Genomic DNA, 18,170 nt, shown 5'->3' with positions numbered 1-18,170 from the left:
AAAATGCCCTGTGTGTTCCTCTTTCTGTAAGCCATATTTTGAAGGCGCCACGCCATGGATCAATCAACCTTTAAGGTTAAGCTTGACCTTATGCTTATCGATGTAGGGATCTGGGCCACGGCCACTGAAACATAGAGCCGCCCTTGACAATAATAGCTCTGCCAATGTGACCCTACTGCAGCATTGACAACTAGGCGCTTACAGCCTCGATGATCAGGCACAATTGCATATATCCCCTTGAGTGCGACACGCGCACCCCTTCAGGCTATACCGCCTGAAGGATAGCGCTAAGTTGCCCCGTATTTTAAGTACTTAGCCTGAGCGCTTAGTATTAACAAATAATATAAACAATACCTCTTTCTCTACTAAAATACTCTATTTTTACTATTCTAAAGTATACCTACTTAGGCTATTTAAGATCCTACTAATACAGGCACCCTAAGGCTGAATAAAACCCCTTTACAAAAGAAGGGAATACACTTTAAGCCTATAGATTACTCTGATTTTAACACAGAATTACACTTACCTGAAGACGTCTCACTAGACGATCCTATTACCTTATTTATATAGTATTTTATACTAAAAATCGTTGATCGGATAGTAGAAGCTATAAACGCTTATTAAAAGGAGCTTCCACTGGAAACAGTTAAATCTCGAGCCTTAAATTAGTACTTTATAATATATAAAGAACTCTACTTATTCTTAGCTTTCTGTATTTATATAATAGTAGTACCTTTAAATAAAATATCAGACTATTAGAGTACTTATCCGATTACCCCTTTCTATAGAATTACTAAATGTTTTTTAAGAGATCGATTCTAAGAGCTTCAGTTACGCTTTAGAGTACATATACTAGATATTAAAAACATATATAAAAAGATATAATATCTCAATAGAACCTTAATGAAATCAGCTGATCTTTAAACTAAGTAGAACCTCTGAACTCTTATATTTAAGATATTAATACCTGGCTTTAGGTCCCTAGTAGAGACGTTACTATTAATAAGGTAATTTAACGATTCTAAGGCAGGTCGAATAAGAAGACTACAATTCCAAATAAGCCCACACCTACTAGGCTTAAGATTTAGGTTATTATATAGCGGGGATTCTTCTTTTAATAGGTATTCTATAAGCTTAAGCGAGGCAATAGACTAGTTAGGGTTTATAAGCTAAATAGTCTTAATAAGACTTAATCTATCGTACCTTACTTATTAAGTCTCCTTCCTCTATAGAAATATCACGTTTACTTTAATAACCTCTTTACGAATAACGCCTTATTTAAGCACTTAAGAGAGCTTAGCTTTAGAGCTATAAGTATAGCATATATTAATTCTAGAATACTTTAAGATCTTATTAATTTAAAGAAGTTAGACTACGGAGCTATAGCTTTACCTTAGGGAATAGTATATTCTTACTTAACTAAGTCGAATCGAGTTAATTAAATAAGCTTTAAAGATAGTACCTTTACTCTTACTCTCTTAATAGTTTAAGACGGAAATACTAAGGTTTTAAAGCTACAGAAGAGGCTAAAAGTAACAGCTTTATATATATAAACCTCTCGTGTCCCCTTTAGAAATTAGGCCTAAAAACAGCTCTAGATACCTTAACTCTATAACGCCTATAATTAAAATATAAGAGCTATTAACCTAGGAGATTAATTATATATATATATAAATAGCGAGAGGCGCTTATATCGAGAGCTGACCTAAGGTCTTATATAATTCCTACTACTTATAGTTTTATTAAATTGCTTCTTAATTAGTTGTTATTTCAACTATAATAGTAAGCGTTCTATGAACCTAGCTAGTTAAGATAATTTCAGAATCTAACTAGTAGAGGCATTAATAGCTATAGGACAAGACGCACCCGGATCCCGAAAACGCAGCTTTTTAAGTATAACAAAAGACAGAATTAAGGTTCCGGCATATCGCTATAAGTTTATCAAAATACCTACAAGAGCTAACTATAAAACCTATAAAGAAGGAAGGATTTGAGACTGTCCTAGAAAGCGTGTTACCTTAGAGGAAATTGCCTTAAATTCTAGCCGGATAAGTCGCCGGAGTTATACCTAATTCAGCTGTAAACAGTGCTAATTACATTTTTATAATAATAGAAAGTGTTTTAATATATATTATACTAAGTAGAATAATTAATAACTACTTAAAAGGTTGCTTTCTAGTAGTAATATGAGGGGGTTTAGTAGCTGAAGTTTAGTGAAGCTCGCTTAATTTAGTAGCTTAGTACAGGCTCTAGTATAGCCTTTTACAGGGGCTTTTAAGCTGCGCGGCGAATCGCACTTAAGGGGATAATTCATACCTCGAACGAAATCGCTCCTCTAAGTCGGAAAAGAGCTCCGAGCCGCGAGGGCAAATCAACCCTTAGTATTTAACCCCGCTCCGGCTTGCAATTAGCAACCCAGCCTCTTCCGAAACCTCATGGCGGAGGAAGACCAATCCCGTGATAGCTTTTCATGCGACAGGCTGACTATTTGACTTCTTCAACTCCTGACCTAAAGATTGGTCTCCAAAACAAGGCGAGGAAGCCTGAGCCGAGACCAAGAGCCAAGCTTTAGTGAGGCACTATTCGGAATCTCGGAGAAATTATTGGTGGTGGTTGCACACAGTTGCTACCTTAGTCCTAGACGATCACGGCATCGAGTCCACGTCGATTTCGCCTTGTGCGATTAACCTTTTTCCTACCGTTATGACTCGGAGAACTCGACAGTTTACACTTTTCTGACTCTCCATTGCAGAGTTAACATGCATTCTCCTCTGTTCAACGCAGTTGTTTTGGCTGAATTTTATTTCCTGTTGCGCATTAAAAGGAATATATGCTCCGCATAGACCATCTCATCTCACATATTTCAAGTTGGCATGGCATACGAGAGATAAAGCACTCTCATACCAGGTGTGGGAGACTCACCAAAACCAGCATGGAGATCTCAAGCGCAGGCTCGCGTTGAGAACATTATCCTTGATCTGATTGGCTTGACTTGTGGATTGGGAGCAAATGGGATGTTGGGCCAAATTTGTTGGAGAAATGCTATCTAGCGACCCAGTACGCTGGTTGAATGCGCCGAGTTAGATCTCGCAATTTCTTCTCGATCAGAATATCAATGTACGCACTTCTGATACCTCCACACCATCTTTTTATCTATTTTTCTATCACTTCTCAATTCACTCGGGTCCACCCACATCTCTGTAGCGCGTCCACATTCCTCAGGCCCTCTCTCCCAACCAGATCAATTTGTGTCAGGTTGCCAACAGCTGTCTGCCCCTGGCAGCAGTCCCAAAGATATGGTACTGATCCCAGAGGCTTCGTATAACTGTTGGCTACAGCCCCAGTCTGTTGGTAGTTTGTTATATCGAGTCGTACGTGCGTAGATAAAATACACTGCCTATTCGTTGGTGTCATTTTCTTCAGCACTTATTCTCATTCCACTGCTGTGTGGAGAATCTTCATCACTTCAACTCCGCACTATCTCTTTTCGATTCTGCAACTCTGGCTATTGCAATATAACCACTCTTTGAACGATCTCCTCTGTTTTGCAAATACTCGCTGCCCCATCATGATGGACAGCCGATCTACGTCAACAACTGAAATGTCAATAGAGATCCGCCTAAGTCATGGTGGAAGCCAGAACACCATGAATCTTGCAAGTGTCCTTAATCCCTTGCCTACCCCGCCCGCTTCAGAAACCGAGGAGGAATGGAAAGAGGCCGAAACCCCTCTTCAAGAGTCGTTGCGTGGCTCTTATTCTTACTATACTGCTCCGCGGCCGATGGAGATTGATGGAGAGGTTCCAACAAATACAGCGTGGGAGCATCATGAGAGGGTTGTGCCAACGCTACCACCAATGCGTCTGAGCCCGGAGCAACGTCAAATGCAAAATCTGGCTCATCGGCCAGCAGAAGTCCTTCGAATGCCTCAGATATCCCGACATCTTAGTGAGAGCAACATAGCGCGGCGGCAGTCCTTGCCAACATCTCATTCGCCTCATCGCCGCCATGACCGTCGTGGGTTCTACCCCCGCCTGAGCATAGCTTCGACATGTAAATCCCCATCACCGTCTGTCAGATCCGAAAGCTCTCGTGACGGAGAAGAGTCCAAGGTCGGAAAGAAGAAGAAGAGGAAGCCAAGTGGGCCGCACAACAACAAGCCATACACACAAGAGCAGTTCCAATGGCTTTGGTATTACTCACATGATCGCGACTTCAACTATGCAGAGATGTACCGTGTGTGGAGAATCCAGTTCCCTGACGAGCTCCGAGACCCCGGACAAGCCTTTTCGAGTCGTCTGTATCGCGAGAGCCTCTTCCCGGTGCTCGATGCCAACGGCGAAATAATGCGTGACCGTGACGGAAAGCCCAGGTTCAAACCCATCAGAAAGCGTCTGCGACAATTTGCGGAGTTTAAAGACTATCCATACAAGTTTTGGGAACACAGTCCAGAATGGGCGTTGTATTGGGACTGGGTCTCACCCGAGCACAAAGCGATGGCACAAAGGCTTCTTGATGGACGAGACTTGGACCATTCTCAGCTTCGTAAGACATCCTACCTTCTCATTACTTCAAATATCATTCACTAACTGGCCGCATAGGAAAAGAGAAGTATCGTCGAGCAATCCGCCTGTACAGTGGGGAAGTTCCGATGAAGAAAGGGTGGTTCGCTACGCCAGCTCTTCATGCCGCCGCTGTTCAAAGGGCGAAAGCAAACAACGAATCGACAAGATTCAACACTTCACCTTCACCAGAACAGGCTTCTGACATCAAGCTCGAGACCCAGCAGATATCATATTGGGGTAAAGAGTACGGCCTCGACTCCAATGGTCGAAAATATTCACTCTGATGCCGAAAGTCGAAGGCTGCTTGGAGGATGCATGGGCTGGAGGACAATAGAGAGATTTGCAATGACTAGCGACACAAAATGATTGTCTTTAATGATGGTAGGTACAGAACTGGTTGGTTTTCTGGAATTACTCGACGCAAAATACCCCCAATTTGTATATGTCTGGGCAACATGGAGTCAGAGTCGGTGCGCAAAACTTGATTATAAACAGAAGTCAGAAAGCTTTCTGGGTACGGCTTTTGGAATGCTTTATGTGTAGATGATCAAATTAACGAGTTTTCTTGAATTGTGAGTGTCTGTCAAACTCTGAAGATGAGATTGAGCACATGGGTACGTGATTAAGGGCTACCACGGCTCACGATCTCGCTAACTAGTCACGGTTGGTTATGTTTACGGCGGTTGAAAGTGAGAAGGTACTCGCTATGAACGGACATTGGTTTTACCTCCCCTTCTCATCACTAATATGTAGAATACTGGGCAGGCACTGCCATCCTAGGATACTTGAAGTGACTGAGGCTCAGAATATCCTCAGTTGTACAGAGTGCGGGGATGGCTTGACCCTCAAAATCGACCATGTGGAATTACTTTTGCATATGTCGTTGAACGTACCACAGCATTTAGGGGTCTGCAACTAATTTTCCCATCCCTTGTTTCGCAGCCGCCCCATCACATCCCCTCATCTGAAGATCGCCACTCTCGTTCAGCTGCCGTTGCATAAAAAGCAAGCAAACAACCACGGCAACCTGTTACAACAACGGGCATACATCGATTCGCCAAGAGACCCGCCATGATCATGCAAGAACCTCGTTCTAATTTCACCGACATGTGGCAAGGGTGTCAAGATCGGCGCTTACCTGCTTTTTGATGCAGCCAGCCAATTCTTCAGCTGTCACTTCCAACTTCCAAGGCCCGCCTGTGCCAGCATGCATTTCCAACAAAGTACTGAATATGTTGGCCAAAGTCCTTTGGTTCGCCGAGCCGAATACGCTCCCGAAAAGGCTGCAACTTTCTCAGACATCGGCGGCGATGGCGGCCCGATGCCAACATTTACAGCGTTACGTCCCGAGTGTCTCAACCGATGATTGCGCTGTACGCGCTCGAAGCGCATTGGCTGTACGACCAGCGGTGAGGGGACATGTCTCCGATAGGTTTGGGTGCATATTCACATTCAGGGCTAGATTTCGACAGGCCTTTTGTATCTTGATATTGTTACCGTTAGATCTTGGTGTAAAAACACGACACTTGATTGTATTTATTGACACAAAGATCATAACTCGACGGAAACCCCTGGTAAATAAATTAACTGCAGGACACAGAATCTGTTACTGTTCTAAGATTTTCTCATGCAACGCACCTAGCAATATCTTCAAGTGAAAGTAGGTAAGCACATTTGGAGCCTGATTGCTCTATATTCGAAAGTGCTACAAATCTATGACAGTCACTGATACTGCTTGGAGAATTCATAGAGAGGACAAGAACAAAAGCAGCGCTACTAGTCTGGGTTTCCAAAGAAACCAATCCCAAGGCTCGAAATCTGTTTAACAAACCCTGTACCCCACCACCACATGTGGAACATTTCCGCAGTCATCTCGTGCTTGCAATATGCCGATTGTAGCATGTCGTAGAAAAAAAATCCAGCGTGTTCAAGAGATCTTGTGACCAAAAGTTATCCTCTTTACTTCTCTCCAAAATCCCTCGGCACTGACATCCATCAACGCATAGCAACGATACAGATGAGAACCCACGTTCATATCCAAGTGATATCATATCCTTTCAGCTGAGCTGTATAGAGGTCCATAGCTTCAGATAAGTCTAAGCTGCCGTATATCGACGCCCCTTTCCTTCAACAGCGAAGGAGTAATCGCTGGATTGAAAGCGGTTTGCTCACCCGTTTTCATATTCTCGAACCACCTGAATTCCCAATCGTTCTCATCTTCTGGCTCAACCTCGAGCGGATTCTCGCGTGTCCCAAACATAATTCTCCAATCTGACGGGAAACTAGCTGTTCTAGGATCCTCCTGGGTCTTGGTTTGTCCTTGCTCGTACATCATTATGAGGCCCAAGTATTTGGAGACCAATTTTCGCTTGGTCCATCCCGGGGGAAGTGGTCCGAGAAGTGCTTCTGCATTCATGAAACTTGGAACCTAGAGGCACATATATAAGGTCAGCCTGCTTCTTCCACAAGAGCCAAGACGTATGGACGTCTCATCCAAACAGCGAACATAAAGGGGGGTTTGGATGATGTTGGGACTCGGTGTTATCGAATCACGATTTGAAGATTATGCACTTACATAGCATTCTCCGACGACTTTGAAAGTATCCACTCCATCTGGCTGAGGACGCAACACGAGAGGTGCATTACACCCCAAAACAACTACGATGATATCCCCGCATTGCACAGAGTTCGGACACATTCCCAACGTCCCTACTGCGGTACTAAACATTGCACGGCCAAATACACTATACCGAAGCTTTTCTATCACAAGGTCTCTGTCGGGTCCTTTCGATAAACAGCCTTGTCTCGCTTCTCCAAATTCTTCTCCAGCTTCCCTCAAAATTTGTTTGCAGACTTCATGACTCGGAAACACGCCCAGGTTTATTGGTGTCATCTCTTGTATTCTTCCACCCATTACCGCTTCCACGAATGCATCCCCCGTTGACTCATCCGCTGCTTCTACATTCCAATGAGAAAAATATTGCCTCCATGCACAGCACACGCCAAGGAGCTCCATATCTGTGCTCTCCCTGGTGAGTTCCTTCGCCACGACTTGTGTAACCTCCGTCACTTTCACGCCATAAACAGTGAGAACTGCTCCATTATCGATGGAATGGTTAGGGTAGGCAAAGCCATCGGCCCGAGTATACATGATCTGCTCTGGACGACCTTGAAAGGAAAAATCAGGAACCCAAGAAGGCAATTTCAGGTCTGAAAATGGGCTTTGCAGTACACAAAATTTTAGGATATCCAGTCTGCCATAGTCGTTGATCCATGACATTGTTGTGGCTGTAAAAGCTTCTTCAGTGTCCAAGGAGTAGTCAGGTTCGATGTACTTTCGTTCATTGACGATGAGAATTTCGCGGATGCCAAAGAGTCGGTCCCGTTCATCGAAGCATAATACTCTCTTGGTCAAGGATAAGGCATTTATTAGGGTTGTCCGTATCGTCGCGTTCCTATCAGAGATCTCTAAGAGCCCGAACACACAATTCGTACCGGGATTGTCAATGTTTGGTGCATCCGGTATACGGTTAATGTTGTTGATCATCAACCATACCCAATAAAGTCCAAGTCTGAAAAGCTCCCAGTCGATAAAGTATTCACCGGCAAGAACAATAGAGGACGAGGCTAATGCAATTTCCTGGAATACCCCTTCTAAACTTAGAATCAACAGCATCACTGAAAGGCCTTGAACTTGTGGTAGCATTTGGAAAGAGCATTTACTTACAAAGTCTTTTAAACCACTCTCTTCGCAGGAGACGTCCAATGGCCACCCAACTGGGGGATTGTGCACGTAAAGCTTGTTCATCTTCTGCCAGAAATTCAGCCCATGAGGCCGCAGAACGAAACCCGACCGTCATTTTATCATTATGGTAGATCACATCCGCCCCTAGCCGAGCCAAGGTCTTTAAAGCAAGAGTACTATCATCCAAACTAGGTCCAAGCCAAACAACAACTCCCTTCGCATTACGATACAACGCTCCCATCTTCAGGACTTCTCTACTCCTTTCTGTATCGTCCCTCTGGTTGATGGAAATGGCATCTACCCATAGGATCCGTTCTCTATCCGGAAACCTGAGATGCCGTAGTGCAACGGCAAGGTTGTGGGCGATTCCCAGCTTGGACGTGGGTATTGATTCATCCATCGTCTGTTCGAGGAGCCTGCGATCCTTTCGCTTTCCGCGACATGCAACCGCCTCGCAAACAAGTGCAATGTCCGTGAGGTCTGAACATCCCCAGGCGTATGATAAAGCTTCATACTGTGGCTTCGCAGAGGCTATCTCATGGAAGACTTCGAGCCGGATGTCTTCCTCGTGAATCGGCCCAGGCCACAGCCTGATCAGTCGAATTTCATCCAACAAGGCAACATCAAGAGGAGTGTATACATAACCGTAGTCGGGTGTATGAGCATCCACTGAGGCAGACATGATCAAGCGGTCGGTTTGTTCTTATGAGTCTTTGCGATTCGGAGGCACCTGGTGAAGAAGAATATGAGGACGGTGAAATGCGAAGATCCGCTCTGGAGGCAGGTGGCAAAGCTCTCAGCCTCACGCCTACAACGAGACTAGCTCTGTAGCACAACAGCAGTCCAATCAGCAATCAGCATCACGTCTTTGGATTGTGGGCAATACATACCTATCAAAGGTAATCATCGTATGTGCTTGAGATGTTTAGTCAGAAGAACCCATCTGGTAGAAGTAGTGCGCGACTCTAAGCGAACCCGAAGGAATGATAAACATTGCGCAATAAGGCTTCTGTTCTACACCTGAAAAAATCCATCCTAGGGGATGATGAGCAGGTCTCTGTTCAATACAACCATCTCAACACCAGATAATGCCATGCCTCTCAGACAATCCATGTATCCATTCAACGCCATCCCAATGCCGCTCATTAACCCCAGAGGTGCAATCAAAAGACGAAGCCCGCTCCTGCCATCAGATATCAACAGGCGGCACTCTATCCAGCAGATTATCCCAATTCCCCTCTCCCTCCACCACCTTCTCCTCCTTCATGACAAGCAGCTGCCTTACACCACAATAGCCACCCCGCTTCGCTGTCCTCTCGTAATCAACGTAGTACCCCTCATTCCCCCAGTATTCCTTCCCTCGAACCTTTCCTAGGGTTTCTCTCTTTTCCACTACACTCTCTACCTGTTTCTTCACAGTCACTTGCACGTTCTCACTCGACCCATCATCATCATCGTCATTATCAAACCCCCACCCCTCCTCCGCCCTCCTAACTGCCTCCACCTCAGTCAAATTCGAATGCACCGAAATCCACAACCGATCCCTAACCTTCTCTCCCTCCTTCTCCATCCGTCTATAATTCCACCTCGGCATCCCCGCCCAATAATTCAACACTCTCTGGACAGGCGAGAATAATCTCTCGAATCGTTTCGCAAGCCAGATATGTCGGTGTGTGCTGGCGGAGTATGAGGTGCGGACATAAGGGTTCATATAGATGCCTGTATCCCAGGGATCATCTTCGTTGTTTTTCGATGAGGGAGACAGATCAGGCAATGCCATGATATCCGCATGAATCAAACAACACTCACTCGAATCCCAGAACGGCTCCGGCTCGCTCCTGAACCTCAACGGTAAACTAGGCACACCCAGGCCATTGTCCGCTTTCGTTTTCTTTCCCGCTTTGGTTGCTTCAGTCTCGGATTCCTCGCCTTTCAAGCTGGAAGTTTTCGGCGCATTTTGAGCAGCTGGATGGACTGTGAGAGAGAGGATGGCATGTTAGCGATTCTTCTCTGTCGAGTTTTGCAGAGTAGATAAGCTCAAAAGGGTAAATGAAAAGATGAAGGAACGTAGATGTGAAGGATGATTCCGAGAAGAAGAAGAATGTAAAGCTGCGGGCTCGAGGCATGGGTCTTCACCCCTCTTTGTAGAGTGGAGCAGTCGTATATCTGCATCTCCACTTCCTGCGCTCGAAGGAGGGTGAAAGCCGATACCAAGCATTTATACGAGTATATCTGCAGGGGAAGCAGAAGGAATGCTCCACAGAAATCTGACACGTGTAAATATGCGGAGAAAAAATTGCATAAATTCCACAGAAACTTGACTTGGAATCTGTAAATATGCGGAGAAAAGGCAAGCTTGTAAGGGCAACATGCAAAACATCCACATCTCTACAGGGACCACACTCTCCACCTTCAACTTCAACCTGACTCTCACAAGAAACCAAAACCAAGACCTCAAGAACCTCGCAAATAGCTTCAATCAAATCTCAAACCACCTACCATCAGCACTCATCCCTCCCTCTCCCTCTCCATCCTCACCCCCCTCCTCCCCCCTCCCCCAAAACCACCCCCCCTCAAAAGCCACCATCCCACCCCAACAACTCCTCACCCTCACCGCACCCCTCCCCTCCAACACATCCCTCCTACTCCTCGCCTCCCCCTCATTCCCAAACCACGGAAAGACCGGCACCCCAATACTATACCCCTCCGCATCCCTCGTCGCAAACGTATCGTAGAACTTCCAGCTCTGCACAAAATCCACCGCGCACACGGCTTTATACCGCGCTATACCTTGCGAATCGAGGTTTGTTCCCCAGAGGAGGCGGAGCGCTGAGGAGGGCGTGAAGTGTACGTCGTTTAGGAAGAGGAGTCTATCTGGTTTGGGGAGGGCGGGTCGGCTGTCTTTCTCTTTCTCTTTCTCTTTGGAGTCGTCTTTGGAGTTGTTTTTGGAGTCGTCTTTGGCGTTGTTTTTGGAGTTCGAAGTGGGTTTGTAAAGAGGCTCAAGGACTTTATTCCTCACCTCCGCCAACCACGCGATTCTCTTAACTCTGCTCTCGCCAGTCGGTAAGACAGTCCTCCCTATACTGTCCATACCAAGCGGCTCATCCTCTTCACTAACACACCATACCCTCTCCCTACTCATCCCAGCATCTATCAACTTCTCCTCTAATCTCTTCAGAGCCTTTTTCGGACCTCCGTAAATACTAACCCAGACTCTCTCCTTGTCGAGCAGACCTACCAATTCAAGCAACCCCTCCCCCCAAGCCCCTTCAATCAGTCCCTCATCCACAATATTCGCCGCTACGAAAACTGTCTCCCTCGCTTTCACACCCTCAATATCAAATCTCGGCGCTGTAGCCAGATTATATGAATCGTTGAATAACAACTGCCAACCCAGGAGTACACAACAGAGCAGCAATAGCGGGAGGGGTCGTAGCAGACGGCGGGTCTTTTTGAAGATGTAGCGGAGTTTGGGGAGTCCCGGGAGAGGGAGGTGCGAGAGGACATGGAAGAGAGGTTTATTCCTCGATCTTGAGCTCGAGCTCGAGCTCGAGTCTTGAACAGTCTGGTTTCGGTGGCGGTATTTGCTCTCGGAGTCGGATTCGTCTTCAGATTCTGATCTGGTCTGCGAGAGTGGTTGCTCTCCTCCTTCTCGCGAGCTTGATGCTGATCGTCGAGGGATGGGATCGTATCTCGTTCGTTGGGGCATTGTCCCAGCTCCTGTCTTTCCGCTCTTTCTTTTGCAGGTAGAGAGAGAATCGAGAAGAATCCGAGGAGGTTGGCACGTAGGTAGGTACTGGCGGTATTACCCCTCCAAATTCACCCTCCTATCCACCCCTCTCTCTTCTCCTCGTCTCAAATATATCTTCAAACCCAGCCCCAGCTCTCCACTTTTTCCGCGCGTGGCCTTAAGCTTTCTTTCTGGCTAGTTCTTTCTCCTTTGAACGATGTTGTACGTCGCGATCATGGCTTTCGCAATTGCTTCCTATACCCATCACCCATCACCCATCATCAATCATCCCGCCGTCGTCACCTCAAACCCAGCCGTCTTTCAAGCTAAGCTAATGAAATTCGCATGTGCAGTGCAACCACCCGCCTTGTGGCGGTGCAGCGCACCACTAAGGTTAACACCCACCAAAACCAAATCCAAAACCAAAACCAAATCCAAAACCAAAACCAAATCCAAAACCAAAACCAAAACTAAAACCACATGGAGGATAGGCCGAACTTTATTTGCTAGCACGGTTACAGTAACTGCCGAGCTGCACTACAGCTTAAATTTAAAAGTTGAACTTCAAAAGTTTATTAAAGGTCATGTGTAATATCTCCTCTTCACTAGGTAAATTACTTATATATTTTCATCATATATTTGTACATATATCATCTATACTCGACTCCTCGACTACTCGATACCCCGCAATATATCTCACTTCACCTCATCTCCTCCTTATCTCTGTTCTTAGGCTCACGGTAAGGTTAATTGAGGAGTGTGGAGTCAGAAGGTTAAACAGATATGCAATTGTAGTGTAGGTAGGTAGTAAGCGCCGAACTTTCTCTCACTGTTACACTACCTAGGCAGCTAGGATAAGATAGGACAGGATAGGACAGGGTCTAGGTATGAAAACTACCTAGGTAGGTAAGTAGGTGTTGGAGAGACCTGGAAGCAAGCACTGTGACATCACGAGTCATACCCTAATTTCTGGTAAGCATCACCGCGCCATCTCTCAAAATTCCATATCCATGTACAGAAGCTCAATTGATTTTTGTAATTGTCTTCAGTCAGTCAGCCCTAAGCTCATATAATACAGGACTGCCTGGTCTCCAATACATGCATGCAAGCATGGATGCATCCATACTCAGTTGTGCTCAGCTCCTCCCAGCCCAGCTCAGGTATCCTCATCTCACCCCAAGCTCAAGCTCAAGCAAACCAGCATCCATTCATCACACCCCCAATCCATCATGATCTCATCAACCGCAAAAACAAAAGAAAACCGCAAGCAATGCCAATACACTCCACCCCACCTATCTATGGTATGCGCAACTTGTACCCGACTATTCGAGCCAAGAAGAAATGATACATGGCAGGTGCAGAAGCAAGAACTGCAAGTGCACCAATGGCCAGAAGCCTGTGTGTTGGACCAGCGATCAGCATTGTCGATGGTAATTTTTTTTTTATGTTGACATAAGAAAACTGTACTCGTAACATAATCCGATAGTAAAGGAAGAGGACATTTTTCGGGGGGATCTAATAAGCTGTGAGTTCTTACGTTTGGCGACCTCTGCCACCATTGCTATTGACGAGTTAATACTTGAATAACACCACAGATTTGAACAACTCACCATAGACGAATGATCAATCCACCAATCCACTCAACAAAGACAACTCTCCAGAATGCCTTCAAGAAATTCCTAGATTGTTCCTTTCCACGCATCGAGCTGGGTGTAAGTGGTCGATCCGGAATAGACTTCGCGGGTTGCTTCCGAGACTTGATCTGATTGTTATTGTTTTCAATAGCTGAAGATTTTGCCGTATCCAAGGGATTCTGTTCAACAGCAGAACCTCTAGGAGTTGCTGGAGAAACTTGGATATTAGGACCTGATGGGACACTGATATTCTGGACCTCGTCCTCATCATGACCAAGTTGACGATTTCCTACTACAAATGGCGTGGCTGGGATTCGTGTGGGCGATACTGGCAATGGAAGTCCCTCCGTCGAGCCATCACTTGTATGTCCCAAATCAGACTTGGCATTTGGAGTCGCGGCCTCTCCTACGGCGATTCCAGCTTCGGCATCCTCAAGTCCTTCAGCACCATCCAATGAACGATCAATCGGATTTGTCAAGACAGGCTCAGTACTTTGGCTCGAGACTACTGCCAATGGTTCCTTAGATTCTTCATCAACCTTTGGCTCTGGCTTCGAGTTTTCTCTTTGAACCAAGATTTCTGGGATAGGAGGAATTTCCTTCTCCGCCTGGATTGGCTCTTTGTTTGCGTCCTCGGCCGTCTCCTTGACTCCATTGACTTTGACTTGCGGTTCCTTGACATTGTCTTCAGCCTCGTCAACCTTGTTCAAACTCGTCAATCTATCACCATTGACATTCTCAGCACTAGGCAGAAGCTCCTGGTCCTCATCGTTCTCCTCTGTGATCGAATCGAGCGATGGAGACTGATCCTGGAGTGGAATATTAAGACCGGGCGAAATGGGCTTTCCAGGGCAATGGATTTCTTCGGAGATTGGCGAGTCAACACCACCCACGCAATCATTGGTGTCAGGTGGAAGGCGTTGTTGCAGCAAGGCTAATTGACGCATAATACCTTCTCGATCTTCCGGGAACGGCTGAATAGTTGGATCATTAGGATCAAAGACTGTAGCCTCCTCGGTTCTTGATGCTCGACGTTGGGTATCAGAGTTACGGTGTCGACGAGATTCCTTGCTCTTTGGTGGTGATAGACCACTCTCATGCGGAAACAAGGGAACCTTCTCATGTGGTGGGGTCTCAGGGAATACAATACTCTCCTATAAACGGATTAGCGGTTGCCTTTCATCACCAAGAGAGAGCGAATTCGTCTCCAGGTTCTACATTGCAGGAACATACATCATTCATGATCTCAAAGTATCCACGAGCCTCAAGAAGGTCGCCCTAAGCTCATTAGCCAATGTCCCTAGAGTCACCACGCAATCACTTACAAGGTTCTGTTTATCAAGAGTAGCAGCAACATCGGCAACTTCTGCAGCTGTTTTTGCAACCTCTGGGATTGGAGTGTTTGACATTCGACGGTATCCAATACGACCAGCCTCTTCGTCGGAGATAGGAGGTGTAGGAGCATCCCGATCAAGAGTTTCAGCAGTGTCAGCAACTTCAGCTGCAATATCTGCGATCTCCGGGTTATGTGCGTCTTTTCGGACGACGGTATGATCTGGCTCTGCATCTTGAGCTCGCAGATTGTGTGCATCCTTTTGTTCACGGGTAGCATCAGGTCCGAAGTCGTCTCCATGGCTGGGGGTGCTATCAACCTTCTCAACAACTACAGTTGGAGTTTCTGAGGGCTCGTCGATCTCCGTCTTCTCCTTGACGTGTTCAATGTGTAGCTTCTCTGCCTCCATTGGAGGTGTTGGAAGGGATTGCTCCAAACCAATTTCAGGAGTTGGTGCTGCAGCAGGTACAATGCTCTCTGTGGACTCTGCTTCCCTGGTGTTGTCCTCCTTGTTATCCTCCAGATCCTGAACAAACTTGGTCTTGGTATGTTCGTCATCCAAATCTTTCAAATTACCCTTCACAAGCTCGACCTTCGTCTTCTCCATCTCGTGCGCAGGTGTAGAGTGTGGTTCTCTTGGTTCGGGGGTCATTGGCAAGCTGGTATCCTTTGGTTCCTCAAGGTCCTTGACGATCTCATCGGAGAATAGAACATCAGATGTCTCTCTTGTGCCCATTGCCTCCTCGATAGGCTCTGGCGTTGCCTCCTTTGTACTCATTGTGCTTTCAATTGGCTCTGGTGTTACCTCCTTCGCGGCCAGTGGCTGCGTATGCTTGCCTTCCTCCATTTTGGTCGTATCCTCCTCTGGAATATCCTCAGTAGGTTTCGTAACAATTGCGTCGTCCGTAACAGGTACAGAAAGGACGTTATTTCGATTCCCCGCGTCGTCGGTTCCTGGCCACAAGAAGTTGTCAGTTGTATGTTTTTCGGAAGTGAAAGCAACAAAGAAAGAAACGAGGGCGGCAGAACAAAAGCAAAGGCAAGACTCTCAGCCTCGCGTCCTCTCGCCTGCACGGAAAGGGTAGGCACGGGCATTATCACATCACATACCTGTAGGAGAATCCTCATTCAATATCCACCACTCTCCCAAACCAATACGAAACTTATACTGGTATTCCTTCCCCTGCTCGACATTCACCTCCCTGAAGAACTCGTGCTCGTTGTTTTCGTCGGTCGTGTACTGCATTTCTTGCGGCTGCCATGCTGGGTCGGAGAAGCTGCCTGCCAGGAATATCGGGGGCTGCGTTCCTGGCTTCGAGTACTTGACGGATATGGAGACTGTTTTGGAAGCCATGGTGGGCGGGATTGATGGGTTTTATAATGGGGAAATATCGATGGTAATTCGCTTTCGATGTGTTTTCAATCGAGTGCTGATTCTTCGAAAATATTTGGGTAGCTGGAGTTTGGGAGATGATCAGCTTTTTGCCGTGAGGTGAAAGTCAACAAAAGGAAGGAGCTGTTCACTTTTGATTAATAGATAAGATCTAGAACGCTCATTCCTGCATTATTCAAGAGGTTAGCTTCATTTCCAACAATGAATTTCAGAGAATATGAATGTCCAGCGGAGATTGAGAACATTGGAATTCCCGGCTATCATACGATCAAAGAGGGTGTGCTGCATACCCCTCACAAAACTCAAGCCCGTTTGTGTAACCCCTCCAAATCCTAACTTACTTTCAGAACACAGTCGGCATACGGTATCAATCAAATAACTGAAAGTTTAAATTGAACTCGAGTTGATTCTCGTCGTCTCCTGGCAAGTTCATCTGTCAGTCACTGCCAGTGATGTCAACAGCAAGTGAGACAGACACAGGCAGAGCTCGAGGGAGTAAGTGGTTTGTTTCCTTGGATGGCCCTCTCCTCCCGAAACAGGGCTGTAGCTGTACAAGGCTGGGCTAGGGTGATCGGCGAGGCGAGGCGAAACAAGCCACTCCTCTGAAGCGAGAGAGGGCTTTGATAAGACGGCTGGAGCGGAGCGGAGCGGGTTGGATTTACCTCCCTCGCCTCCTCAACAAAAAGATAATAGATCAAATCTCCAAAATCAAATGAAGAGAAAAGATGAAAGTGAAAGAAGAAGTGAAAGTGAAAGTTCAATCAAGAATAACTCAACAGGCAGACTATCATCCCTTCCCTTCCCATCCATGCAACCAACAGACCTCGACCGTCCGTTCCAAGCGAAGCCCATTCCTTACCTTCCTGCTTCCAAGCTTCACTCTCACCATACAAACCCACTCTCCCCAGCATCCACCATTCCAATCAACCCACCCATCACCCATCATCCTCCCCCACACGCACCGCAAACCCTCTGACTTCCACTTCCCTGAATAAACCTCCGACGCCCTCTCCTCTCCTCACCAGCGTCACAATTCATGCAGCACCATCTCAATCCCAGGCAGAGCGTGCACACTCACATGCCAATTGAGCGACACAGTATCCACCCAGCAAATCACAACCCCAGCTTCCATCTGCGCCACACAGAGCTCTGAGACTAGCGTGTGAGAGCTCCAAGCTCACGCCAGTAATCCGCATTCAAGGGAGAGTGACGTGTGTCCTGCTCGATGGAAGAGTTGGGAGGGCATGGGATGGGAATGTTGATGGAGATTCAGATTCGAAATACCATACCTAGTTAATCGTAAAAGCAAGATCTGATTTGAGATTGTGGATACACATCTACACATCTAATTTACCAGATATCGGTTTGTTTCCCATTTGCAAACCAAGCCCCAAGCTCCCGGAACGCGAAAAGATGGAAGGGGAGGGAAGAGAAGGTCCGAGACTTTCCTCCCTTCCAAGTTTCTGCAGGTTTGCCTCACCTCTTATCGAGATCGAAATCGAAATCGAAATCGAAAAATTATAGATCCTTATCGTGCTCCCAGCTGCTTCTCTGCTTACCTCATTATTAACCTGGATGGCGAAGTACATTTACAAGGACCACCTCGCTTACAGTAGAACGAACTTCTTGCCTGACCTGATCGAGTCCTTAAGAGGCCGACGCGCAGGTTTACAACCAGATCAAGACGTGACTCTTGCTGAGCTCCAGTTCTTGGCAAAGCTGACTGGCAGGATGGAGATGTTACAGTGGGACTAGGCTAGGCGAGGCAAAT

At 46.4% G+C, this 18,170-nt stretch overlaps 4 protein-coding genes across 5 annotated transcripts; 1 reads left to right on the top strand and 3 right to left on the bottom strand.

The window, feature by feature from the left end:
- Positions 1 to 3,568: 3,568 nt before the first annotated feature.
- Positions 3,569 to 4,848, top strand: ONS95_000261 (uncharacterized protein; the record flags this gene model as incomplete). Its single annotated transcript, XM_058493409.1, has 2 exons — positions 3,569 to 4,544; positions 4,601 to 4,848. The coding sequence occupies 2 exons, from the start codon at positions 3,569 to 3,571 to the stop codon at positions 4,846 to 4,848; spliced, it is 1,224 nt and encodes a 407-aa protein (XP_058363609.1).
- Positions 4,849 to 5,591: 743 nt separating this feature from the next.
- Positions 5,592 to 10,853, bottom strand: ONS95_000260 (uncharacterized protein). Its single transcript, XM_058493408.1, has 4 exons — positions 9,200 to 10,853; positions 8,292 to 9,134; positions 7,140 to 8,215; positions 5,592 to 6,992 (listed from the first exon to the last, which is right to left on the bottom strand). The coding sequence occupies exons 2-4, from the start codon at positions 8,989 to 8,991 to the stop codon at positions 6,651 to 6,653; spliced, it is 2,118 nt and encodes a 705-aa protein (XP_058363608.1). The 5' UTR covers positions 8,992 to 9,134; positions 9,200 to 10,853; the 3' UTR covers positions 5,592 to 6,650.
- ONS95_000259 (uncharacterized protein) lies at positions 9,499 to 12,518 on the bottom strand (the record flags this gene model as incomplete). Its single annotated transcript, XM_058493407.1, has 2 exons — positions 10,809 to 12,518; positions 9,499 to 10,283 (listed from the first exon to the last, which is right to left on the bottom strand). The coding sequence occupies exons 1-2, from the start codon at positions 12,016 to 12,018 to the stop codon at positions 9,499 to 9,501; spliced, it is 1,995 nt and encodes a 664-aa protein (XP_058363607.1). The 5' UTR covers positions 12,019 to 12,518.
- Positions 12,519 to 13,032: 514 nt separating this feature from the next.
- Positions 13,033 to 17,118, bottom strand: ONS95_000258 (uncharacterized protein). 2 transcript variants are annotated; one of them, XM_058493406.1, is made up of 7 exons: positions 16,690 to 17,118; positions 16,531 to 16,565; positions 16,117 to 16,462; positions 14,999 to 15,960; positions 14,907 to 14,951; positions 13,650 to 14,827; positions 13,033 to 13,600 (listed from the first exon to the last, which is right to left on the bottom strand). In XM_058493406.1, exons 3-7 carry the CDS (start codon positions 16,358 to 16,360, stop codon positions 13,573 to 13,575), a joined length of 2,457 nt encoding a protein of 818 aa, XP_058363606.1. In that variant the 5' UTR covers positions 16,361 to 16,462; positions 16,531 to 16,565; positions 16,690 to 17,118; the 3' UTR covers positions 13,033 to 13,572. The 2 variants fall into 2 exon arrangements, with proteins under 2 accessions (XP_058363606.1, XP_058363605.1); XM_058493405.1 differs by lacking the exon at positions 16,690 to 17,118 and having other exon boundaries at positions 13,290 to 13,435; positions 13,577 to 13,600; positions 16,117 to 16,664.
- Positions 17,119 to 18,170: the final 1,052 nt, after the last annotated feature.

The sequence above is a fragment of the Cadophora gregata genome (assembly GCF_030347475.1).
Source record: "Cadophora gregata isolate MNR1 chromosome Unknown scaffold_1, whole genome shotgun sequence".
Lineage (NCBI taxonomy): Eukaryota > Fungi > Ascomycota > Leotiomycetes > Helotiales > Ploettnerulaceae > Cadophora > Cadophora gregata.
The sequence above is the reverse complement of the archived record's forward strand: the minus strand, read 5'-3'. Positions and strand labels throughout refer to the sequence as shown.